The 26,210-nt window shown below is 40.6% G+C and overlaps 1 protein-coding gene across 1 annotated transcript; it reads right to left on the reverse strand.

The window, feature by feature from the left end:
- Nucleotides 1–1,737: 1,737 nt before the first annotated feature.
- On the reverse strand, nucleotides 1,738–22,577 carry LOC104528580 (catenin alpha-1). The gene is made up of 7 exons (XM_010172629.1): nucleotides 22,467–22,577; nucleotides 19,987–20,182; nucleotides 12,376–12,542; nucleotides 11,472–11,591; nucleotides 9,203–9,469; nucleotides 6,280–6,483; nucleotides 1,738–1,812 (listed from the first exon to the last, which is right to left on the reverse strand). The coding sequence occupies exons 1-7, from the start codon at nucleotides 22,569–22,571 to the stop codon at nucleotides 1,738–1,740; spliced, it is 1,134 nt and encodes a 377-aa protein (XP_010170931.1). The 5' UTR covers nucleotides 22,572–22,577.
- Between the last annotated feature and the right edge of the window lie 3,633 nt (nucleotides 22,578–26,210).

A 26,210-nucleotide genomic window follows, 5' to 3' on the forward strand; every position in this document is an offset into this window, starting at 1 on the left:
TAATTCTCCCAAAAGATACTGAATAGATAAGCTAGGCACTTTCTTGCCCATTCATTTTCAAGCATCAGAGATGCTCATAGAAGCTTAAGGAAGAAAAGCAAAACAGCGCAATTAAAATCAAGGAAACAGTACTTGTTTGGAGTAGTGTATTTCCATAAGTGCACTAAATACAGAAGCAGGGTGCAAAACAAGCATTTAGCAAGTTATGAGACCACCAAGTCTAAAACCAGAAGTGTTGAGACCTACTTCAGGTATCCTGAGAGCCAAACCACATCGGCCAGCATGCAAGAGTTCCTTCTCAGTAATGCAGTGCAGCAACCTGGGGTTCAACCACCTCACTTACCTTCCAGTTGTGCTATACAATTTTAAATTAGATTAAAATCTAACATTAAGAGAAATACAGCCCCCACCTCCAAACACACCCAGCTATGGTACTGAGCCACTTGAGGCCAAACAGAAGATGGAAACTGGCAGGGGGGGAATCAGATGAAAATATCTATGCCTGGAACACCTGCTCTGGAACCAGCCCCCAATGGATTCTTTCCATTTGCTGCCAAGCACCTCTAAAGCAATCCAGACAGTCAAGGACACAGTCAGAATGTTAATATGAAAGCATTAAAATTCACATTGAAATAAGACCTGTCAAGCTATTTTATGTAACATGATTTATCGTTTCCAAATGTAGGAACAAGGGATTTTATTGTACAAGAGCATGTTGTACACAATGGGGCTCTGGGTTCGCATTCCATGCTAGCCAAACTAGAATTTCTGACAAAGTTTATGCTAGTTGAAGGGGTAGCTATATCCACTAGAAATTGATGGGGTACCGATCAGACTTAAAATGAGAGCTCTCTGCAGGTATCTGTGCATACTAAATTGAACTGGACATCTCTGATCAGTGCTGCTGAACAGCTCTAAAACAGCACTTAGGGAAAGGAGCTGAACTGTCCTCATCCCTCTGGGCACTTGCATCAAGCAATAAAAATGGACTGTCAAAAGCTTAAGGAAGTTTTTATTTCCAGTCTTACACATCAATCGGGTAACTGATGTCTTCTGTAAGTTCAATGTAGTCAAACTGAGAGCAGACTGGAAACTTCTGGTTAAGTTGCCAGCAGATGGCCTGCACTTTCTAACCCACTAAATCCCAACTTCAAAACCCCACCCACAAAACCCACAAACTCCTATGTTTACCATATTTAACACAGCAGCTAAAATCAAGGCAAGCTGCCCAAGTTCTGTGCTAATAACACCCTGGAGAATTACAGCACAGAGCTCGTACCCTGTCACAACTTAAGGTTTGTGGATTTTTGTGTCCATAGACACACTTTCTTACCTCTCCATTCTACATAACAGCTTCTCAGAAATGCAGAAATATTCCAGCTCTATCAGCTCGCTGTTCTTTTTTATGCATTCAGTTTAAGTAGTTTAGATAATGTAACTGCAATAAAAACTATGCGTATAAATTTGAGGCAGAGTTGACTAGTACAGTACAGAAAGAGACATTGACAAGAATTGTACCTGCTTTCTACACTGGGAGAGGTCTCACACCAGCTGCTGGTACAAAGGCAACACTGGGATAAATTGGTAGTAGTAGTGTCAAGAAATATTCGGCTTCATGCTTTTTATTTGGAGCAAACTGCAGCCAGTCTCCCCACACAAGATTTTGTGTCTAACTCTATAAGACTGTTCCTGTTGTATTTTGTTGTATTGCTGCACTCGGGATTCTGGCTTTCTTAACTAAATTCTTAACTGGCATACTATTAATCTTGAACATAATTCAAGTAGATGATTTGTTCTGTCCTCTTCCCCTGCCTAAGTCTGGTATCAATATCTAACTAAACTCAAATATGCTTTGAAATGTTTTAATTTAATTAATAAAACACATACCAAGAATGCCTGAATCAAACATCACACAAAGAGCTAAATCTTGCCATCAATTAATTATATTATTAACTTAGCTATGACTGATGTAGTCAATTTATTGCGTTCCAGGCAGTTGATCCCAGATCCAAGATGTTGTACTTAGTAGTACAATGCTTTTACAACGCCAGTCAGAATCAATAATGAATTTTGTTAGGCCTTCCCATTCTTGCTCTATCATTCAGCACTAGCAATAAGAATAAAGCTTACTCCAACTAATAAAAATCACATGCCTATAGACAATCATGTTTTCTATTTTAGTCCAGGAGGGTTCTGCAATGCGAGTTTAAAGAGGAAAACTATTTTCTGTTGGAATTGTGAGAAGTGAGTAAAAGCCATAATAGAAACCAGTTCTCCCTACGCGAAGTGGAAGATGAGGGGAAAAGGCTAAAAAAGCAGATGCTGCAACTAAGGGATGAACTGCTGGCATTTTAAGGAATATGGCTTATAAACCAAGAAGCTAGGTAATAAAGGCAGATGAAGTTCAGTGGGCATAGGTACTAAGTGAAGCACAACGGAAAGACCACCTAACTCAGCATTCACAGAAACAGACTCCTACCACTACAACTCGGAGGCAAAATCTTGATGGAAGCAGTTTCATCAAGATACCACCTCAGGGCGCATCAGCTATCAGTAAGGAAATCAAGTGTTAAGCATGCTTAGACTAAAGAACAACACCTGAAGATACCATGCCACTGCCTGAATCCTGGACAGCAGACAGCTCCAGTCCTCAGATCTCAAAGGGAAGCTGAAGATCCAGACAAAGCACAGGAGGAAATTGTGGAATGCATCTACACCAGCATTTTGGCTCAGAATAAGTGCAATTTTGAAACTCACCACCCAATCCCTGCTGCTTCATGCACTGTGATTCTCATCTCAGAGCCCTCTTGGGCCACATGAGCTGGATTCTCCAAGTAAATCTAAATAAGGAGAGCACCACTACCGCACCAAATGCTAACTAGCACCCAGTTTACAGGACTAGGCTAAAAGCAGATGATGCAAACTTCTGTGAAACACAGATAAGCACAGGCATCGAGTCCTAATTCACTCTACAAATCCCATCACAATCCACCATGCTGTTCAATAACAAGAGCTGAGAGGTGGTGTTGAGTATCTTGTTTATGGCAAGCACCTAATAAAACAAGGACACTTCATTCTGGGGAAGATAGGACCAAAGTCTCTTACACGATATGGCTCGGGAACAACACAGAGTGGTATAGAAAAGGATGAGCAAGGAGTAACTGCTCAGGGTCTTTTCCTCAACAAGATGGAGGAAACAACCAACAGAACAGGCAGAAGGTTGTTCTGCTTCAAAACAAAAGGAGATATTTCTTCACACAGCACTTATTTAAGTAGGAGAACTGCCTGCTAACAAAGATTGTGGATGCTGTAGTTTATAAAGATTCAGAAAGAATCTTTATAAACTACAGATAAAACTATACTGATTCACTGGGGAGAAGTCCATCAAGAGCCATTAAACACAGTCAGCAACATTAGCTCTGGAAGTACCTGAGCTGCAGACTGCCAGCACTTTGGGTAAGTAAAACTACACATCTCCCTTGTTACTGTCCTCTTTCTTGTAGGATCCACTACTGACCACTGTCAAGACAGGATGCTGGCCTTGATGTACAAAATTCACTCTGACCAAGTTGGAGTAGTCTTAAAAATGGAAGACAGGTGTGCTAGATGGAAAAGGAAATAAAATGCACTCCAATCTAAGAAAGGGGGATACCAGCTGCTGTAACAAATTACTGCACAAGCAAACCTCGCCCTTCTTTTAGTGGCATAATCCCAGGCTTCATCACCATGCCAGCAGATGCAACAGGGGTCAAGAGATACTACAATTCATCTACTGAAAACTGTTACTCAGCTAGAAACTTCTGCCACACATCATAACACAGTCTGCAATGCTTGCAGAGTTACAGACCCTTGGGGACAGACCCAGAGAGACAGTTAAACCGTGGGTCCAAAACACTAAATCTGAGTTATAAACTACCTAGGAAACAGCCTTTTTACTGCCAGAGATCTGACAGAAAATCCAAAAGCTAGAGGAAGTCACTAAAACAGAAGGCTTTTAAAACCAAAAGAGAATCTGCCTCGAGACATTCCCCTGCTGCAACCTTTCCAGTGTATTCCTCAGCCAATCTTCTCTCTTAATTTTCACAGTTGGCCAATAAATGCCTCTTATTCCAGCACTCAGATAAGATTTATGATGCACTGCAAGTGCTGTGCAATTAACAGATTTAATGTCCGATTCATTTCTTTCTTCAAAGGGAGACTGGAGAAAGCACAAGGCTGGGCTGGGTACTGTAGCCGTGGATATGTCATACATATACATGATATGACATTTCTTCTACCACTACTGTAAGTCAGCACATCCTTACTCTTCCTGCAGATGTATCAACCCTTTTTCACTGTTTAGATTCCCAACTATTGTTCATTCTTCAGCTTAATCACTGAGGGGTTTTTTTTCCTACCCTCAGTATAGATTTTTACACACCATCCCACATTTTCACCATCATTTATCAATTGCTTTTTCCACTCCATTTCACTGAATTTCTAATCTCATTTCCCCAACTACACTGTCTACAATCATAACATAGCAGTGACTTTAAAAAATTCAGTATGCTCCACTAATTTCACAATGTGTTAAAAGAGATAACAGAGGGAATACATTCTTCCCATCTCAGCGTGATTACTTTAACTTGCATATCAGAGACAACAGTACACAGCTGAGGAGGAGGACAGGCATTTCTGCAAAAGGCAGTCAAGGCTCTGCAATCTTACACAGGTATTGACCAACTTTCAGTGAAACGAATGCCACCAACTCTTATGTGCAAGACCAAGCATTTCCCTCTTCCACATTTTTAATTAGCATTTGGTGGATGTTATATTCTGAATTGTGGCAATAGGGCTTCATCCAATCCAGCAGCACATGTGTTTGAGGGATTATTACAGATGCATCATATACTAATAAAACACCCTGCTCTGAAAGGAATTTTAAATGGCACAACTTAGCAGCTTGCTTCTCAGCTGCAATCTTAAGCCCTATATGTCAACGCTGAGCGCAAGCTACTTTCACAAGCAATTAAGACAGACTACATGAAGTACCTAGCTCAGCCTGCAGGCTATATAAAACTTGGCTTTCAGTTTTGTCAAATTACTTTGTCCTTGTCTTTGGTAAACATAAATTCTTCCTTGTTTTACTTTCTCTCTACCACACACTGCATCTCTTCGCCAAATTACACCACACTAACCCACACGTGGCAGCCTTTGGACCAGTTTTATTCTACACAGAAGTAGTTTTCACTAAAAGATTTGAAGGTAAAGTACATAATAGAGTGATATTCCTAAAAAAATTTATACTGTCTAAAGAAGGTATCTCTGAACTAAGTTTCACATCACATATGCTCTAAAGCATAAATAAGACTTCACCTCCTCCCATTAAGACTTCTTCAGCCAATTTTACTCACCACAATGCTACAAGCCATGTAGTTTGCTTAAGTTGCTGCCATTTCTGCAACTTTCTTTTTGAAATCAACTTTAACAGTATTTAAGTTTACAGACTAGGCACAGTATAAATCTTATGAAATCCCAACCTCATCTCTCAACACAGCAAGAGCTATTCAGATTAAAACCCACTGGGATAAGAACAAATAGGCAACGGAGAGGAGGGAAGTCTGATATTATATCATGATGCCCTCAAATGCAGAAGCTCATCTGCATGACATGACACTTACTCCAACCACACAAGCACTCTCAGGCTTCAAATACTGTGTGCACATTAAATGCCTAAACACTGGAAGAAAACTGCTCAGAGTCCAATACTTATATCAAACTGTTCTCAGGATTTCTTGCTAAATATTTTACTTTGTATGTCACCTCTACTCAGACTGAGTAGCAACAGTAATCAACTTGATTCTGAGAATCTATGCCTTTAGCTAAAAAGACAACACAGCTAAACCTTCCAAGCTTCAACAGAAGTGAAGCAGTACTACTTTTTCCATAAGCCAAGTTACCTAATGTAAACCAAGGTGGAAAAATAGACTAATTCTATTGAGTTTATATACAAACCAATATTAACAATCATAAAATAAAAACAGTGCCAGAGGGTTACCACTTCAAGATGATAATAGTTGCTTGGAAGACTAGAGATCAATTTTAAGATAAGTATCATTGATGATTTAAGTATGTTTGATCCTGCTTCCTGCAAAACCTTTCAGGGCTACTTGTTCATGTCCAAATTCTCTTCAGGAACAGAAACCAGTTTCAAGACACACAGCTTCAGCTCCACATTTTAGATAATCACATGGAGTTAAAAAACACACAAACTAAACAAACAGAACAGAAGATACTCACATTCCCCATGTATTCTGAAAGTAGATCCTGCAAGGCCTGTCGCACTGCATTACACTCGGCAACTATACGTTCCCGTCGGTCATCACGTGTGCAGGATGAATCAGCCATCAGGGCTGCTCCACTAATGATGCTCTCCAGGCGCTCTTCCAGGGAAGGCCTAAAACGTTCTTCACTGAAGGTCGATGGATCCACAATAATTTGTTTCTAGTAAAATAAAGGTTTTAGAAATTAGTAATCAGACCAAGCAGTAAGTTACTGTGAAGTCATCAAGACAACCAACATTTACAGCAAACCCCTGATCAGGCATAAAAGGCAAGCACCACACAATTTTGGCACTGAGGTTGATTTTCATGAGTAGTTTTGTAAAATTACTAAAAGGTTCCCCAGCATATTACACTGCTAGTCATTTCTTGTGCTGCTTTGACAGCTAAACAAAACTTGGCCACAGGAAACCTTGTTACATGAATGGCAAAAATCAAAGGTGCCAGCACAAATAAGGTTCAAAGTACAGAATTTTTCTTAACTACACGTCAATCCTGACATGCCTTCACTAGTTAACTTGTCAGATATAATTATCCCACCATGAACAAAAAAATCAAGTAAAACAAACATCCAAATTAGCTCTATATATAGTGCTCTGTTGTCCTAGTTTATCCAGTCTTTCTTCCCTTCACTGTTATGCAGGTAAATACAACAGTATTCTCAAAAATTCTCAAAGTGAAACTTCAACACGAATGTTTCAAACAGCACAGAAATAATTTTCTTCATGGCAGAAAACTATTGCAGGTTTATCTTGACAGAGTATTAGTATGCATAGCTCATACTGAGAGACTTAAGACTGAAACAGCAATACTGACATATCTGGTTTTCAAGGGGCCCAATATCACCACCCACAGAAGTTCACCAGGAAGCATCAGTGTCGTATTTGTCACCTCGTGAATACTTTCAGGTGGTTTATTTAAACAGGTTTGCAATTTATTAAGGAAAATTATTTGGCTGTTCTGAGGTTTGGTGGTTTGCTTAGGCTTTGGGTGGGTTTTCTTCCCACTACTGGGGTGGGAGGAAAGGATGTTGCTAACTCTTTCTATAAGAAGCCTTAAAGTTTTTTGAAAGGAGACGTTTCACAATCAGTTTGTACACCAGCTAACTTCAACAGCAACATCACAACCGCTGCTTCTCCCACCAGCCAGCATGTTTTGCCTCCCTATGGAGTAACCACACAGCCTTTGCAGCATGGTTAGAACATGGTACATGTTCTCCAACACGCTCCTCTTTTTTCCCAAAACTTTTAGCTGTGCAGGTAATATAATGGTAGTGTACTACATCTCCAGAACCGCACCAGCAAAAGCAGAGAAAATGATTAATTATCTTGTTATCTTCTGATAGCCACTTAGTATTTTACCATCACAGTAAAAACACTGGAATATTTGGGGAAGTGTGTGTGTAAAGCTTCTATTACAAGAGCACAATAATACTGAAACGTTCACAGGAAATGAAGTGCAGGGATAACATCTGCTGAGAACCTGAACACATTTGTTTTGTCAGTCTCCTTTGGCAGGAATGAGATGACAAAGCTATCGCACACAAGGCACAGTGAAGCTGGCCTGCTAAACAAGCCCCGCTGCTGTGAGAGAGCCTCACAAAGTGGAACGAAAAGCTCAACAGCTCCATGTGAACTGCAACACTCAAAAAAGTCTCTGGCTGTGTATTAGGCAGTTCATATAGTAAAATATGGCCATACCTCAGAAATCACATTAAATGGTTTCAGCTAGATTAGCCAATCCATGAACCTGAACCAATTTATTTCTTCAATTCTACATACCCAAGTCAGTCCTTAACGCTCTGTGCTATTATTGGACCCACCTTCTCCTCCTACAAACACCTGCTCAAACTCGCAATCCCTTGGGGGCTAACCTGAAGCGCATCCTTAAGACTTACGTAGCTGAACACACAACAGATGGAATTTAAGAAAAGCAGCCGTAAAATTGAAATTACGGTCACAAAGATCAAGACAACCACAACATCCTCTTGTTATCCAAGAGGGCACATAGAAAGGCTTCACACCAGGCACAAGGAGAACTCAAATAGTAGTTTATTTTGGTAAAAGAAACATGGCAGGGAAAGTAACATAGAGGAGGAACAAGAGTGGTAAGAGTAAAAAGAAAAAAGTGAAAAAAGTGAAAGAGAAAGTGAGCAATAGCTGGCAAAAACAAAAGCATTAAACACCTTTTGCGTGATAGCTTTGCAATATTACATAAACTTTTAGAGCTAAGTCAGCACTCAGGTGTTTAAAATTCAGAGACCAAATCAGTGGTAGACACAGAATACAGGCTTCAAAGGGGAAGTGTTCTCAGTAAAAATGCATGGCTATCCTCAGTAACTTACGGAATGCAAGATAAAGAATATGACAGGTCAGTACAACACATCAGTGTGAAATGACTTCATTCCCAACTAAAGATCACATTAAACTTCCCACTTCATGTTCCTCTCAATAGGTAGTTTGGGCAATTCCAAATACATTATTCACTTTTAATAAGTCATTTCTGTCACCTACAAGAATACATTACATAAATATATTATGAAATAATCAATTTCAAATAAACCAAGGGCTTATACCTAATGTAGCAGTAGGCTAACTGCTATTTCAGAGCTAGTTTAAGTTGACAGCCTTCAATCACCAAGAACTTCGTATATAACTTTCTATATTCAATCAATCCTAGTTTGGAAAAAGACTTTTTTAAAAATAAAAGCCTACTTCACCTTGCTGTATTTCAGTAGAAAATGCTCTTTCAGGCAATATAAATAAAAGCAAGCTGTTGCTAGTAAATCAGGTGAACAAACACCTGAGTTGGAGTTACGGGGGTTTTTTTGTTTGTTGGGTTTTTTTTTTTTTTTTTCTTTACATAAAGGGTTCAAGACTTACATCAAAGTTGTTCAGAGCATAAGCCAGCTCTCCACCTCCACCCTGCTGCTGGGCAGCATCATCTGATGCAGTTGCTTGAGCTGCATTTGAGATGCCTGTGACTGCCTGCTGAAGCTGTTTGTAGATCAAGTCCCTGTTGGCTTTGTAAGCAGCTACATCAGGGTGCTGCAGACAGGCCTGGGATGCCGTATAAAGAATGGGAACATTCTTCTGCAAAATTCCTCTGGCTGCTGCCATTTGATCACGGTGACCCACATCTTTCAATTCCTATTAGGAAAATTAAAGAAAAAAAGCATTTGAGAACATTCCCCACATGTAACAATCCATACACTGTCTCCCTGCATCTTCAAAAGAGAGGCAGGTTCTTTGCCTCATATGTTCCAATCTATCTTCTGATTGAGTAACCCTATTCTTAAAGGGCTCAACTACTCAACTAAGTTCAAAACATAACAGATTCATAAAGACAAAAAAAAAAAAAAAAAAAAAAAAAAAAAAAAAAAAAAAAAAGACTGTAGGGCAATTCACAACTCCACAATTCAAAATCTGAGGTTGCAGTTTTGCTCCTCTCCACAGTAGAGGACCAGCATTTTGAAAGCTGGTAACACCTGTGAATCAGGAGGACACAGAAATTGCAACCATGCATTTTTCTCCCTACTCCTTCCAGAATACCTTACATTTTTAGATAACTTAAGAACCAAGCTAATGTTTAACTATCAAACGAATAAGAAGTGTCCCTTGCAATCTTCTCTTCCACTTGCACATGAGAAGCAAGATCTTCAATTTAAACTCCAAGACTCACAACCAGAATGTTTTCTTTAATCACACCTAGGAGATGGAGTTCACTCCCCTCAAGAGACTCAGGTACTTAATTTCAGAAGAACAAGTATATCATCTCATTCAACAACTTGTTCATCTCCAATGAGACAAAATTAATCCAATGACTGTAATTACTGCTAATTTAAGATTAGCAGCAAGTCCGTACATCTTTTCCCAAACACTCACTGCTGCAATTCTCTAAAGCACCATCACCTCTGTTTTGGAATAGATGCACTATGACTAGATAAGGCTTCTGAGTCCAGCATGAGCAGTAAGTTTATAAAAGGAAGAACAAACACAGTGATTAGCAGTATCATAATTTTAAAGTTACCTCTTAAATCTAACGAAGAGGTGATGAAAATGAAGAAGCTGACTGCCTTACTGAGAAAAGGGAAAAAAAAATCTGACAGACTCTTCTAAATGAATGGGTAATATGCAACCTCTGTAAGATACACACTAAGCAGGGAGGGCACTCCAAGCAGGCTTACAGATTTAGTACAACCAGTTCTCATAGTGTGGAACAATCCATCACAAAGCAGTTTACGAACATTTATTGCATTGCCATCACAACCGTACTCCCATTTACTGCAATCAGATTTTAGATACATAACCAATGGGCAATTCACTTTAGACCGTACCCAGTTTATTTTCAAAGATGAAACTGTGCAAAAAACCCAAGCAGTGTCAGAGGTACATAAGCAGTTTTGGTTTGTACATATCAGCAGAACAAACAAACAAAAAACGTTCTACAAGAATTATGCTATTTCTGATAAATGGGACTGCCCACACCTCTACTTTCTTTTCAAAACTTACCTACACAAGAATGAGTCACAGCAGTGCTGTTGAACAAAACAAAACTTACACACAATTTAAGGTTAAGCATAAGCTATCCAACCACAGAACATACACATAACAAAAAGGATTTTAAAGCTCTTCTCAAACTGGCTTTTCAGTGCAAGACTAACCAGCATCGCCATTCACTTTCTTGGAAAGAGTTGTAATTCCATGCCCAGCCATGACTTTTGCTCCCTGTTTAAATGGACACAGTCAGGTGCGAACCACAATGGCAGCGTGGTCTAGTGGTGAGTGCACCAGGGACCGAGTCACATCTCAATTCGCATTCCTTACTCACACCTGCACTGCTTCGAAACAGGAAGTGCCAGTCTTGGGAAGCAGCATTTCACTAAGGTACCAAAGCATTAAAAAAACAAATGCTACTAGAACAAATTTCATCAGAAGCAGTATGCTACAGCTGAGTAGACTTTCTGCTTACCAGGCAAGCTCAAATTTCCTAAACACGGTGGAGTGCAACACAAAGTACTCAGCGATTATAAAAAAGTTTTTAAAAGTACTAGCAGCAATGGGTGCTGTCCAAGATCAGCAAGGCTGCCTTATTTTCCTATTTTGAAAAAGAAGAAATAATATACAGACAAAAGTGCTGCTATCACTATACCTGTTGTCTTTTGGCTGCCATTATGTTAAGCTTGTCCACTTCTGGTTTGAGGGCTTTGTACTGGATACCCAAATCCTGCTCTGTGCCAGCATTTCTTAGTTTCAGGATACCTTCTTCCACCTAAAAGAATATATATTCACATATTTTTCCAAGTAATACAGCCCACAATTCAGGAAGTAATTCAGAATATACTTCATAGCAGACAAAGAAAGCAATCTTCCTCTGCCGCCTTGTATTTTTTGGAGAGAGATGCTTCAAAGGCTAATAGTACTCAAGGCTTAGACACTACTTCATAGTCACCACCTACTAGAGGCAGCCAAGTATATGCATTTGAAAGGGTATGAAGGAGCCCAGGGCCCTGGCAGAGCTGTGGCAGGGGCTATCAAAGGGCAGGAGAGTCCTCAAAAGCCCTGCTGCAAAAGCGGGCTCAGTATTGAATTGCACTTCATTTCAAATTCTGTACAAACCACCCACCCATCCTCTTGCCTGTGGGACGAAAAGGCTTCCTTAAATATTCCACATTCATTTTATTTAGTCTACCAAAGCTACTCATTCCTAGTAGCTAAAAGGGAGTGCTGGTTATAAGAAAGCCAAATTACCTCTTCAAGATGAAAAAAGCTGCAGTTGCAGACCAGAGTGAATTTAGTTTCAATACTAAAAGTTTAGAATAAAGCACAGCACAATGTCAAAAGCTACTGACAACGACTGTAAAAACAAGTGACAAACATCCATTGCCCAGGTTTTGCTCAGAGGAAAAACCCTGGAAACCTCCCTGCTCCAGAAGCAAGCCGCTGACAGTGCACACACCAGGGTCAGCACACATGCATGAAACAAAGCCACTTGAAAGAGCACGCCTGGCGTGCCAGGTACAGCAAAGTGAATCACAGCAAAGAACCACACTTACGACTTTAAGTTGAACAAGCAGCTTGTAGACATCCGCCATGTCAGCCAAAATCAGCAGTCGAGTGACGGCGGAGAGGAGGGCGCGTGCTGCTCGGACCATGTTCCCTCGCTTCACAGAGGAGCAGGGGTCATCTGCAAACTCCCCCGAAGCGCTCTTCATCAAGTCACCTGCACAAGGGGAAAAGATGGTTTGACTTTAACATCACAAGGCATTTCTTAAGGGGCTGTAAGGACTCTTGGGCAAGCCAACGTAGTCTTGAAAACAAAATGTGTTTGCTTAAACACAGCCAGCAATTAAGATTGTGTGTAGCTACCTCTAAGTATGGTCACCACACGGTATCAGGGTAGAGGGGCTTGTGCAGGGAGGAATGGTTGGGAAATAACACTTTGGTCCTTATTTCCAACTGCACAGGTGTTCGAACATGCCAGAACCCTCTGGAGAGGCAAATTCAGTGTGCCTTCAGTATTACATGCAGGACCGCAGTTATTTCACAAACTACAACGCTTTCAAGCAGAAGCTTTGATTTGTGTGTGTGTGTAGGAGTTAAGCATAAAGCAGCAGAAAGTACTGTGAACACACAAGGCAACGCCACAGCTCATGGGACTGTAAACAACTCGGAGCGATGACCTGGCTGGATATGCCCTGGTTTGCATTCAAAGCAAGGCACCGCTTAGTAAAACGCTTCAACGTTTCATAGCCTGTGGGTCTGCATCTGGTGCAGGAGGAAAGAATTTGGGTTTCAGATGGTAACAATGCAATTGGTTAACTATGAAAAGCAAAGGCCACTTTACACAGCTACAGAAATTCCTCCAGAAGGCTTTCTGAAAGCATAAAAGTAATGTCTGCAAATAGTCAGAGAAGTAAATTTTTTATTTCTCTCCCCACTTTCTGGGGCAACATTTTGCTTCCTGTACCACAGCTCCTACACAGCACCAAGTTATGGAATCCACATTATTATTCTTGGATCTCTTTGCATTTCAGAAACATTTGGTGAACAGCTAGGATTTAGTTTAGAAAACGCTAGGCACTCAATGCTAAAGATTTGCAGGCAGCTGGAGATGACCAGAAATCAGGCAAACTGTGTTATAACTAACTGCTGTGTCAGACGCTTCCCAAAACTGTATGAAAAAGCGTCCATATGGCCAAATGTCAAATCAAAAATAGCACATCTCAGATAAGAAGAAGCTCAAATAGTGCTTCACATGTGAAAGCTGACAGTGACCCCGCTACCAAATGGGGCTGGGTGAGATTTGCACCAAAATCTCAAGATGATGCAGTGGCATCATCCTGCCAACAGCTTGCCTGCTTCCATAGACAGGCAATCAGTGCAGCGCATCCCCAGTGTGGGAAGTGTTTCAATTTTACTGTAACTTTTTTTTTTTTTTTAATAAACTACTATTTTAACTACACAAAAATATCTAGCACTGGAAAGCCTGTGGTTAACCAGCCACATACTTACCATTAAGCAATTAATACTGTGACATGAAAAAAGCTTCTGTCCAAGTACAGACCAGCTATAGATATCAGTGTAAAGCTACCCCTTACCTAACTTTGAGGAACACAGCTTATTATTTTACTAAGTGTTAAGAGCCTGAGATTACCAGATGGGTGAAAGATGATGCATCTCCAATGCTGGAAAACTGCAACAAGCCATGAAATTATAAAACCCCTACATAACTGACTTGACCCTTTCTTTATTCATAGAATCATTAAGGTTGGAAAAGACCTCTAAGATCATCAAGTCCAACCAGCAACCGAATTCCTTCTGAAGAGGCTAATAATAGTGAAATTAATGTCACCACCACAAGTATGAAATCTATTAACAACCTCAGGATTTAAGGATATACGCCAGAACCAAACTTCATTACAAGTATTTCCTCCCTTACTTATATGTAAAATTCCCATATTTCCAACTCCCAAAAGTGATGAATGATGTTTTCATTTATTTCCAGTTTAAAACAACTTAAAGGGTGACCACTCACTTCTTCTGAATCTCGGAAACTGCTAAAAATGTTCAAAACCAAAATTATCCTCTACTTTTCTCTTAAATTGCAACCTTACAAGCCACTCCTGAAATAAAATGCTATTCCTTTTTATTTTAATGAGAGATTTTAAAAGAATTAATGAGCTTCAAACCGCTTGTCAGGGTGTCAAAAGATAATCAGTTTCCCAGAATTAAAGGAATATTATATGTAAACTTGCTGCATATATGTACTTTTCTGCAAATTAAAGAAAGCTGGCTTTCAGACTTCTACAATGAAAAAGCAACATGGGGCAGTTACTTTAGCTAGATTCAAAGGGTAAGAGGGAACTCTGCCCTGGCAGAGTTACTGCAGTTACTGCACTACGTGTGTGCATTAGCAGCTCAAATTGGATCCCGCATAATCTTCTCATTTTCAAATTTGAACCAGAGGTAACACAGCAAGTTTGAAAGCAGGATTCCAAGAGTTAAAAAAAATACACTGCAGAAGAGTCAGACTGTGAGACTCAGATTATACAGCTAGTAGGAATTTTTATATGAGTAATCTGTTTTCCCAATATAACCTTAGATTTCCACTAGATATTACAAGGGAAAGATAAAACAAGAGTAGAGAAAAGAAGAGGCAATGGTAGTCATACAACAATCTTGTCAATAAAGCACTAAGAATTCAATTAAATCTAATGGAACAAAGCCCATTTCAGAAATAGTAAGATTTTAGTCCATCAAAAGAAAATTACCATTTTCTAGTCTCATTCCCACCATGCCCACAGGGTCTGACAGCACTTTCAGACAGCACTATTAATCCTCCTCAGCAGCGCAGTACACGATGACCACGACAGAGCTTTCTTTATACAAATGCTGATGGAACAGGAAAGCAGCAGAGAAAACAGGCAAGGCAGGGAAGACCTGGGACACAGGCAGGCACCGATGCTTTTTTCCCAAGCTAGAAATTGGTGCTTACACATCACCTTGCACCCTTCAGCACCTTCCAGTTCACAGCCCATCTGCAGGCTGCTTTGCTGACAGTACTAGAAACAGAGTGCCAGCAAGCCGTACCTCTACCTGCTCATAACACCCCATCACAGCTTCCTAGATGTTGCCTGTTTCCCTCCAAATGAGGGCAAGTATGAAATCAGAGTTTCAAGACTCTACTAATCTGGATACTGAAGTCCCATCTTACCATTAATGCCACCTTCAATGTCCACCATGAGTGTTCACAACTGGCTGCCCTTGCTTTCTACTGTAAAGGACAAAGCCTCGTATCTCCTTTTGCCATATCAACATGGGAGCAGATACTTATGTCAACAAACGCTTCTGTTAATTCCTTAATCTTGTCTTCAATTAAATTTGTATACTGCCTATAACACTCCTCCTATAGTTTGCCAAGAGCCGTCTCAGAGCTCCCTTAGGTTACGGCTTTTCAAAGATCTCGAGTCCTTGGCTGGAAGATTACTTCTAATACAAGTGGTACACTCCTAAAACATTTCTCTTGCAGGAAAACAACTGAGAACTCTTTGCACTCTTCCAAGAAATTAAGCTAATTGGTCACAACAGAATTTTAAAGTTGAGTTTTCCAAGAAAACTTCAGTGTTTAACTTCAAGTTATTCTGCAACTGGCCTCCTCCTGTTCCTTGGAAATCCTTAAGCCATGCATCTTGTGTCAAGTACAGTTAAAAAAAACAAAACAAAACAAACACAACATTTTACCCTTTCATAATTTGCCTCACTGTTCAGTTCTGGAGAAAGTTTCACTCAGAAATACAGGGTGGAAAGACACCCCACTGAATCAATAGGTTCACTCCTCTGCATTTGCAACCATGAAACTTGATCGAAGTCCACAGGATTCATGAGACCATTCATCAATTCTCTTACCTCAAACCCTATACACAGGCTTAAGCTTTTAATTTTAATTTTACATAGGAAACCAAAAATTAAAGCTTATCATAGGAAGAAACACAACTGTAAGAGCATAGCTAATACCCTGGATCCCCAGACTAGTGTACGGATATACAGAGGCAGTGCACTATGGTCATCAGTAGTCCAGGAGATCAGGAATAGCCTGGTCAGTCTGATCCAAAATAAATTTCTTTCTTGACACTGGAGTTCGCAACCTGTCTCAGTGCCAGGTACTGGGTAAGAAACCAGTTCAGTTCCAAATCACCTCCCAACCGCACCAGGAGAGCCAACCATTTCAATGCAAAATCAGTCTCCAGTGCTTCTTAAGAAGGTAAAACCCTACAAAGAGCTTACAGTAGGGGAGTAAGATTGGGCAAGATCAATATTGCCCCTTCTATTACCCAGCAAAACTCCAACGGCAGAAATTAATGTCACAAATGCTGTGAGGATGCTGAAATCTGAGACGTTCACATCAGACGTTTTCCCAATACTATGTCTTTTCTATAACCGCAGCAGGATCTACTCTGAAAAACATTTTGGTTCTTTGTCTCCACTATACTGTTCAAAATTTTATTTTAAGAAGTTTCGACACTTTAAAAAAAGTTAAAAGTCCGAAGCTTTGAAGGGCCAAGAATCTTACTTTAGGATATTTCATTAACTTGTTTAATATTTAAAGCAAGTTGTAATTTATTCTTCCATTGTAAAAAATCAGGAAGACTTTGAAGATCCACTTATATTGATTTAGTATGTAGCCATACTATCATTCATTCTAAATAGCTCTTTTCACTTCTTTGTTTTTACCCCAAACAAATGGGATTTTATGAACAAGCGTGCTCACTAAAATCATGTACTCTCTCAATCTTCTTCTTGCTAGGCTAAAAAAAAAAAATTTTTAATTTTCTCTGATGAGACAAGTTATCTATTGTCCTAATCATCTTCATAACCTCTGTCTACATTCATTCATCTTTTTTTATTATGGTAACTAAACCGCTCCCTACTCTAAATAGAGGCATTATTAATTCTATTTTCCTGTCTTCTGTTGAAGATAAATTGTGCTATACATCTATAATCCCACTGCTGCTGTCAGACACACAGATGCTGCCAGCTCCTGATCACCCCACTGCTGACCAAGACACCGAGATTCTCCTCTCCACTTTTTCCCCCCATTGCAAAAGGCAGATAAAGGCACCAACACCTGGGAATTCTGCTAAGCACACACGCAGGCTTTGGATTACAGTTCCCTTATTCCTCCAGTTCATTAATTCAACCGGTCTACCACAATACTGGAAACACTTCTGAAGTCGAGGACTGTATATAAACACCTATGTTGAGAGTTTGTATCTCCTTGCTGTTATTAGCACTACTAAGAACTGCAACCCTCCTCAGGCATTGGCAGCAATAAGCCTTCCCTCTGTTGTATCTCATTTTTCACCATTTGCTTCTAATTTCCTCAAAGGTTTGTTTGTTTTTTTTAATTTCCTTACGAAGAGCTGCTCTGCTAAACCTGACCAAATACTGGCACCATGACAGGGTATAAGCTTTTATGCCTGGTCATGCTGCGACTGCATCCTCACAAACGGCACTGGGCATGAGTTGTGTTCAGGAGAATCACTCAAGTCTAGTCATCTTCCGCCCAGCTTCAGAAAACAGATACAGCTGTCCTCTCTCTGCACCAGGTTTCATTCAAGCTGCAAACAGTGAAAAGGGAGGAAGAAGCAAAAAAACATTAAGGTGGGAAGTTATTTCACTGCAGCACCTCTCAGCTATGAACTCTACCTCCTCTGTCAAAGATCAACAGAGCAGGGAGGTTTTGGCATCAAGTTTACATATAGCCTCAAAATCAAGTAGGGGCCAAGAAACAAGGGAAAGGGTCACCCTGTAGGTTTTTATATCAGTCTCTCCTTCCTGCCAGCTTCTCACTGTAATATGCAACTACAAATTCAGCTAACAGAACTTGTCAATCCCAAGGACTGAGTACAGCTCCCTTGCTCACTAATACCACCAAGAGTCACTTGAAAGCACTCCCAGAAGAGCTCTGACTCTCAATTCTGAGCAGCAATCAAGCAAGCACCAAGAATTAAAGGCTTCAAGACAAAAGGGTCTCTTTTGCTGTTTGTTGTTGTTAAATTAAGCCAACTCTATTAGCCCCTTACATTGCAGTCTTCTCATGTTGATCTTCCTTTGGTCTGTCAACCAGGCTCACCCAGAACTTAGAACCATTTTCAACTAATATTTCATCACTGTGCAACAAACAAGTAATTAATGCTAATGAGTTTTCCTTCTTTTGCAGTAGCAGCCGCCACCATTAATACCAGTTGACTGAGTTTCACTGAAGCATAGAAAAGGCTCATGACTGGAAGAATGATAAATGATTTATGAGCAACAATATTTACTAGTGCATATTTTAGAGTAAGCCAGCTCCATAGGCTTTTCTTGCAGGTCTTCTCCCAGAATATAAAAAAAGAAAATTATAAAAACCAACACTAGATGTGGGGGAGGAAGCCTGGAATATTTAATCAAGGTCCTCACATTCTGTTTGTTGCTGTTTACATTTTGCATATTTGAGACACTCGGCTCTGGCAAGTCAACACTCAGCTCTTCCTCCTACAATGCTGTTTTGTATACATTCAAATATTGAAGAAGTTATTGACAACCCTGGATACACATCCAGACTGGGGAATGAGAGGCTGGAGAGCAGCCCTGCAGAGAGGGACCTGGAGGTTCTGGTTGATGGCAAGTTGAACATGCACCAACAGTGTGTCCTGGCAGCCAAGAGGGACAACCATGACCTGGGGTGCATCAAGTACTGCATGGCGAGCTGGTTGAGGGAGGTGATTGTGTCGCTCTGCTCTGCACTGGTGCGGCCTCACCTCCAGTACTGGGGGCAGTTTTGTGCACCACAGGATAAAAAGGATATAAAGCTAAAGAGAGTGTCCAGAGGAGGGTCAAAAAATTGGTGAAGGGTTTAGAGGGGAAGCCATATGAGGAGAGGCTGAACATGCTTGGTTTGTTGAGCCTGGAGAAGAGGAGACCGAGAGGAGGTCTCATCGCGGTCTAGAACTTCCTCACAAGGGGAAGAGGAGGGGCAGGTGCTGATCTCTTCTCTCTGGCCACCAACGCCAGGAGCAGAGGAAATGGCAGGAAGATGTGCCAGGGGAGGGTGAGGTTGGCCATAAGGAAAAGGTTCTTCAGGCAGAGGGTGGTAGAGCACTGGAACAGGCTCTCCAGGGAGGTGGTCATGGCACCAAGCCTGACAAGATTCCAGAAGCATTCGGCCAAGGCCCTCAGACACATGGTCTGAATGTTGGGATTGTCCTGTGCAGGGACAGGAGTTGGACTCCATGATCCTTGTGGGTCCCTTCCAACTCACAACATTCAACAATTCTATGATTCTATGACATATTTGAGACGTAGTTATACAACATTTATAGGCAGAGAGGAAGTTTACTTTTTAGCCTAAACTAAGTGTTCTAAATGTTCTAAGAGAGTTCTAAATGCTTCTCAAAGAATCAGCCCTTCTGTTTCTCTTCTCAAACTCTACGTGGGACATCCAGTTTCCAGATCTGCCCAGTTCATATTATTGCTCAGGGAAGCAAGCAAGACAAGCCGAGGATCTACACAAGTGGAGAGGCACAGAGTCATTAGAAATAACAGCAAAAGGAAAATGGAAACAGTTTGTTCCACTGACTTTGAAAAACCATCACTTTACAAGCTATCAGATACACAGTTTTTACCTTGCTTACGAACATCTTCCACAGCTGCTACCAGCTCCTCTTTAAGGAACTGGCTCTCTTTTGCAATTTTATCTCCTTTCTCCAGGAAATTCTCTGTTGCTTGTTCAACTGAAGCAGCCAAAACGTGGGCCTTTTTAGAACGCCCTCGCTTTTTATTAGAGGGGCCCTTGTTGCTCGTGTTAACCAGTGTTGTTACCTAAAGGCATAGATGGAGGAGAAATAACAAAAAACATTAAACAAATTAGAAGTTTATCAATTTGACAGCAAGGTCACATGTATTTTTTTCTAGACAGCATATGGCTAATACCTGTACTATTGCCAGCTCCAAAGGTTAAACTCACAAACACTTGTTTTTCACGTCTCTTTAAACATTACCATGGTTCTTGATTCCTTAGATGAGCATTATAAATTCAGCTAAACTGCTTATAGATTTTTTTCTTATCAGCAGCAGACCTGAAAATTTGATTTCAAGAATTGAGATCTATTTGTATTTTTGATAAACTGCAATCTCAGTAACGGCCCAGGGCTATTTGGCACCACATAAAAAGAAACCAAGTTAAGGATAATTAGTTTGGGATAGCTCTCCAGGCATCAAAGACCCCAAATAAGGTTGAAGCCATTATCTACAGAATCTAGCAACACAATATCTTTTCAGCCCAATACAGTACTACAGCCAATGGACTAAACGCAGAGCAAAGGACCTCCTAGAGCTCCTATTTCCCTAAACCAACTAAAACTGAACTCTCACAGTCCTCCTGCAATCAACAAATATTTCCAACTTTTATGTTTTAGACTGAAATCCTTCTACTAGGAGCTGGTCACCAGTGTTCAGGTAACCACCAGGTACTCCATTAGCTGAGGATCAGGATCCATCACCTTCAATCAAATGCAGATAGATGTCACAAAATCCAGGCACACTTTTCCATTTGCCTTTTTCACCCCCCTCTCTTCTTTTTGTTAAGTCTAGGAAAACATATAAAACACTACTTCAGAGGGACATTAAATTACGATACTGAAAATATTACTAGTCTGGAAAGCCCAAGGACTGCTGACATAAAGGTCCTCAGAGCCAAATCCATCTTCTCAGTAGGCTGATTCAGAGAGGGAAAGCCATCAGCTGGGAATATCGCTGTTGGTAAATGGGGAGCATTTGTATTGGGTATTCTCAGTTCATCTTTTATTACAAATAAAGAGCAAGTTGCAACAAGGGAATAAACTTTACTTTCCCCTCTGTATTTTGCCAGTCACATCATTCACAAAATTTGGGATTGCCAGTACCACCTATTGTGCTACTTGAAGAAAAAGTTACAGACACTGAACTTGGATCAAAGGTCCTATAAACAATTTCGCTCAGTTCAATTGGACAACTTCTCTTAAGGAAACACTCCATCAGTAAATCTGTCTAAAGACTAGATCATCCATCTGAGTATCTGGAGGGAACAAATGGCAGGTACAGACAGCTGTGTGGCGATTAAAGGGATGTTAATACTGGAAACGGAACTTGATCGTGGCAGTTTGTGCTTTAGCAGGCGTTACATTCAGTTCATACTGTCATTTTTAAAATTTCATATTCAGGAAAACAATGCTAAAGAAGGTGAGTTAACTGTCTCCAGATCACCGTCTCTTCCACACCTCCTAGAAAGTCACTTCCAAGGATCTCCAAAATGCCCAGTACACACAGCTGACATTTACAAGACTTACTCTAGCTTTCCTATATTCTTCAGTGCGTTTCACTGGGCAATACACACCACGCAGAAATAAGCTTTTATTCACCAATTCAGCATACAGCATAGGCAAAAATTAAAAGAGAGCATACATATCTTGTAAAAGATATACTGAAACAGTAACAAATGCCATAAAAGCATACTTCTTGGGTGGAACTCTGTTAGCAGGGGTCGCTAATCTATTTATAACATAAAGCAGTGCTAGACAGGTTGCAAACATCCTCCACCACATTTCACCATTTACCTGAACTTCCTTCCAAAGGGAACTCTAAACATAGGTAACCTCCAAGAAAATTTAATGAGATCCACCAAAGAAAACTTACAAGATCTTACTTCTGGTAAGCAGTAATGGCTTCATTGCAAGGGACTTCTGTTGTTCCTGAATAACAGTTTCTAAATGCTACATAGCACAGCTTTTTAAAGATACAACAAATAAGCAGCATACCACCCAAAATACAGGTGAGAAACAGCACAACAGCCATGGAACATTAGTTACTAACATGCATTTCTGCACTTCTAATTGAAACACTGTGTCTTATCAGACGCTAAAGAAGCAATTTCATTCTAGAATCTTGCCCAATAATTCTGTTATAACAAAACCGAAAAAAGAAATTATTTGTACACTTTTTTCCATCTTTAGTTTTGTAGTCCTTTTACTTCTGGAATTTAAGTTTTGAAAGTTACTTAATTGAAATACTACATCCAAACAGGTAACCATCCTCATGAAGGTTTTTTTCACCCCCTTTTTTTCTGTACCTGTGTAACAAGAGGCTCAAGTAGTCTTTCAACCGCCAGTGTTCTTATCTCCAAGCTTTTGGGGTCCCATTTGAAGTTAACGTTGCCTGCAGTAACAGCAGTCATTTCTAGAAGAAGAAAAGAGCTATATGAATACAACTATTCTTTTTTTATTAATGCTGTTGAATGTATTTTAAAAATAAATTAAAATAGAGGCTATTAAACATGCAACACAACAATTCGGTATAAGTTAAAGTTATACTGTCTCTGGAAACATCAGTTTCAGTTCAACTGGTGATAGTTTAAAAAAAAAAATTCTTGTTATGACAATATACAGACATTACTTGTATGTTTTGGTTAGAAAATAAAAATAAAACCAAACAAAACCACACCAAAAGCCACAATATTTTACCAAAGCAATGACAAGATAGGCGATATTTGGTCTACTCATCAGTGGTTCCTGAGCAATGAAGATGGACATCACAGGTAACGGGAGCACCTTTCCCAGGAAGCTGGCAGATAAGCAAACAACCCCTTCACAATTTCTGCTGCCTTTCCCCAGGGTCGGCTCTCCTGCGCTCCTAGACCAGCTCTGAGACACAGCCCAAAGCTGTGGGGGAGCAGAAGGGAACACCTTGACTCCACCAGCACCTGAAAGCTGACAGTTTTCTCAGCTCCACCATGACTCACTACCCCAAAAGCTTTGTCAAACCAGAAGCCAGGTTTTAATTCAACTCATTCAACCTACCCGTTCATCCAATTCGCCTTTTGGAAGTACAAAGGTGAAACAGTGAATATAAGCCTTATAAAGCCAGAAAATCCAGTTAGTTCATATTTAACAGCTTATGTATCTCTTACACTTCCCCTTAACATTTACATAGGAGGGAAAAGCAGATTTGCATGAAGAGATCTTTTAAAAGCTGTCACTGAGCCTTTCCTTCCTGTTACAGTTTTATATTGACATCCCAATTGAACAGCAAAGATGACTGTGGGAAAAGTTTTGTGAAACTACCAAAATAGCTCTGCTTTTGAAACCAGTAGTCTAAAGAAAAAAAAATAAAAATAAAAATGAACTACAACAAATCACTAGATGAACACTGTGATGCTGTATGGCACAACAAAGGGATAACCAGAACTATAAAAAACAGATTTAAAATATTCACAGGTCCATAAAAACAGTTCATACCACTTCTGACTTAATACATTGATTCCAGCTCTTCCTACTTTGGGTTGCCCTCAAAATTCAAGATTAGATTAAACTTCCTTTTATAACATCATATTTTTTAAAAAGTCACAAAGAGAAATGTATTTCCAAAGTCACCTTCCAACTCTTTTGCTAAGCACCTACTGTTGAAGTTGTTCTAAAGCTTATTAGCCAATATTTTTAAATCTTACTCTGGACAGGGCATTGTCTGCATAGCATCTCAGCAGACAGATTGCTCTGACAGCACCAGATGTTCCCGAGCTGCCAGACGAGCCCAATGTCCCATTATTTTTAAGAAGCAGGAGGCAAGGCACTAATTTTGGTAACCAACGATGTTTACAACACATACCAACAACCAACCCTTTTATACCAACACCGACAGTTAAACAGGCAGAAACAGCACAGACATGGCTGCTTGTTTCCCACTGAAGAATAAAATCTCTCAGGCACTCGAGAAGCTCAGCTTGAGAGGACATAAGGAAGTTAAGGCTTCGCATCACCTGGCTTCAGTCAACAGCACCTTCCCGGCAGGCTGATCCTGAGGCTTTCTCACACTACAGACATGATACAATAGATTAAGTACTCGATGTAGTACTGAAAACACATCCTTGCCCTGAAAAGCCTACATGCTGTCATACACTGAAGTACAACTCTGCAAGGTACAAAGCAGGAGTATTCACCTAACCTGCATTCAGCTTTACACCCATGCTCCAAGTGCCCACACTGCTGGAGAGAAAGAAAAGTTAAAGTTGAGAATTTAAAAAAAACAAAGAGAGAATAAGAGGAGGCTGATCCACACTAGCATACGTATAACATTTCTGACTGCTTTAAATGAAAAAGCTTGAAGGTGCAGCTGAATGGTCCTGCAGCAGAAGGCAAGCCAGGCAGCAGCTCCAGTGAAGTGACTGCAGGAGGGTGAAGGATGGCCACCTTCTCTTCCTCATCCTACCTCTGACACTTAGTGATAAATCCCATGAACTCACTAATTAGCCTTCTCTCCCAGTCACCCCTTTGTTGTTGGTTTTGTTGTTTGGGTTTTTTTTGCTGGTCCAGCTTTGCCCTGCCTTGTGCCACAGCTCAGATGCCAGCACAGGGCATGCTGTGAAATGCCTTTCATCCCCTGGTGACATCCTGCCCTCAACAAGGCATTTCACTGTTTTATTCCCTCCTGATTAGCACAGTCTGAATGCTTCCTACGTAAGAAGGCAAGAAAAATACCTTGAAAGCCTTTATGGTTTCTGAGAAACGTATCCAGGGCACTGGAAAGCCCATTAGGTTTCTAGGTAAAAGCTGTTTCTATATATTTAATGCTGTTCTGTCTCTCACAGAAACAAAATGCAGGACGAGGTAACCATGAGAAGATACATTAATTGTATTAGTAGGATAACAAAGGCAATTCATCTGAAAACATGTTGGTATGAGAGCTCATGAATTGGCCAAAAGTAATGGTCTATAAAACCACTTAGTAAGAATTTTATTGAAACTTATCTAAAAAGCAGTTTGATATCAAATACACTGTTTGGCAGCAATGGCTTGGACATAATTTCTACGTTGCAGTAAATGCTTATTCAATTAAATTCTTGTGAAGAATACAGGAACTGGCTACAGCTTACAAACACATGTGAACAGGGTGGGTTTAGGACAAGTGCCAGGACTACGTTAAAGCAGCGCTGTGCTTCTGCCACAAGTAAGGTCCAATTCTCTGGAACCCGACTTGTTCTTGTGCCTGTTCAAGTTTCTGCTTCTCTAAATTCAAATATAGTAGCAGGTAGTAAACCACGTTGGAAGGCATTGCAGCAGAGTGCTTAATTGTCGCTCTTGGAGACCACACCACAACTCTGAGGACACCTGCAGTGACTGAACATTTCCTAAAGAAAAAGGACATCATCCTCTGGAAGAGGGACCCAACCACAGGCCAGAGCAGCACAGTTTTCAGGGAGCTGGGATGAGCCAGCTGATATGGACACAGGTTCTCCACACCACAGACCTACCATACACAGGACATACAGCAGCATGCACACTTGAAGAAGGAATTTCAAGGATAAAGCAGCACAGATCACACAGAGGAAGAGACACTGAATCTGAAGAGCTGGAATATATAGAAAGACACCACCGCACAAGAAGTTGCAGTTGCCCAGCCTGTGGTTTCATAAGTAGCAGGAAAGCTGCGAGAAAACCAATGTTCATCCTCCCACACCCCTCTAGGAACTCATTCCCACCTTCCCATCACACCCTCTCGGTACTGGCACAGCTTTCCCCACGGCTGAGTGATTAACCAGATGGGGAAAACTGATTTGGCTGGAAGGAAAGAAATCCTTTTTTGCAGGGTGGGCTGAGATCCCCATCTGGTTCATTCCACCACCGATACCACAGCAAGCAGAACCGGTGATGGCAAGAGGAGATGGCTATGTCAGCTGGCACCATGGCAAAGCCATTCAAGTGGAAACATGGGGCAAAGTTGGATGTCATAGCCAAGCTGAACCAGGTGCCAATGAAAACAAAGGATCAAGTGGAGCCGCTGCAGAGAGTAGGAACGCCCTCCCAGCACATCTAATGCTCCA

This window comes from Antrostomus carolinensis, unplaced genomic scaffold (genome assembly GCF_000700745.2).
Source record: "Antrostomus carolinensis isolate BGI_N321 unplaced genomic scaffold, ASM70074v2 scaffold12807, whole genome shotgun sequence".
Taxonomy (NCBI): Eukaryota; Metazoa; Chordata; class Aves; order Caprimulgiformes; family Caprimulgidae; genus Antrostomus; species Antrostomus carolinensis.

Excerpts from the sequence above, each read along its gene's own strand:
- LOC104528580 (XM_010172629.1), bottom strand. The coding sequence starts at position 22,571 with ATGACTGCTGTTACTGCAGGCAACGTTAACTTCAAATGGGACCCCAAA. Across the intron at positions 20,183-22,466 it reads TTGAGCCTCTTGTTACACAG|GTAACAACACTGGTTAACAC; the intron begins GTACAGAAAAAA and ends CTATGCCTTTAG. Across the intron at positions 1,813-6,279 it reads TTTCAGAATACATGGGGAAT|GCAGGGGAAGAGGACAGAAC; the intron begins GTGAGTATCTTC and ends TACCAGACTTAG.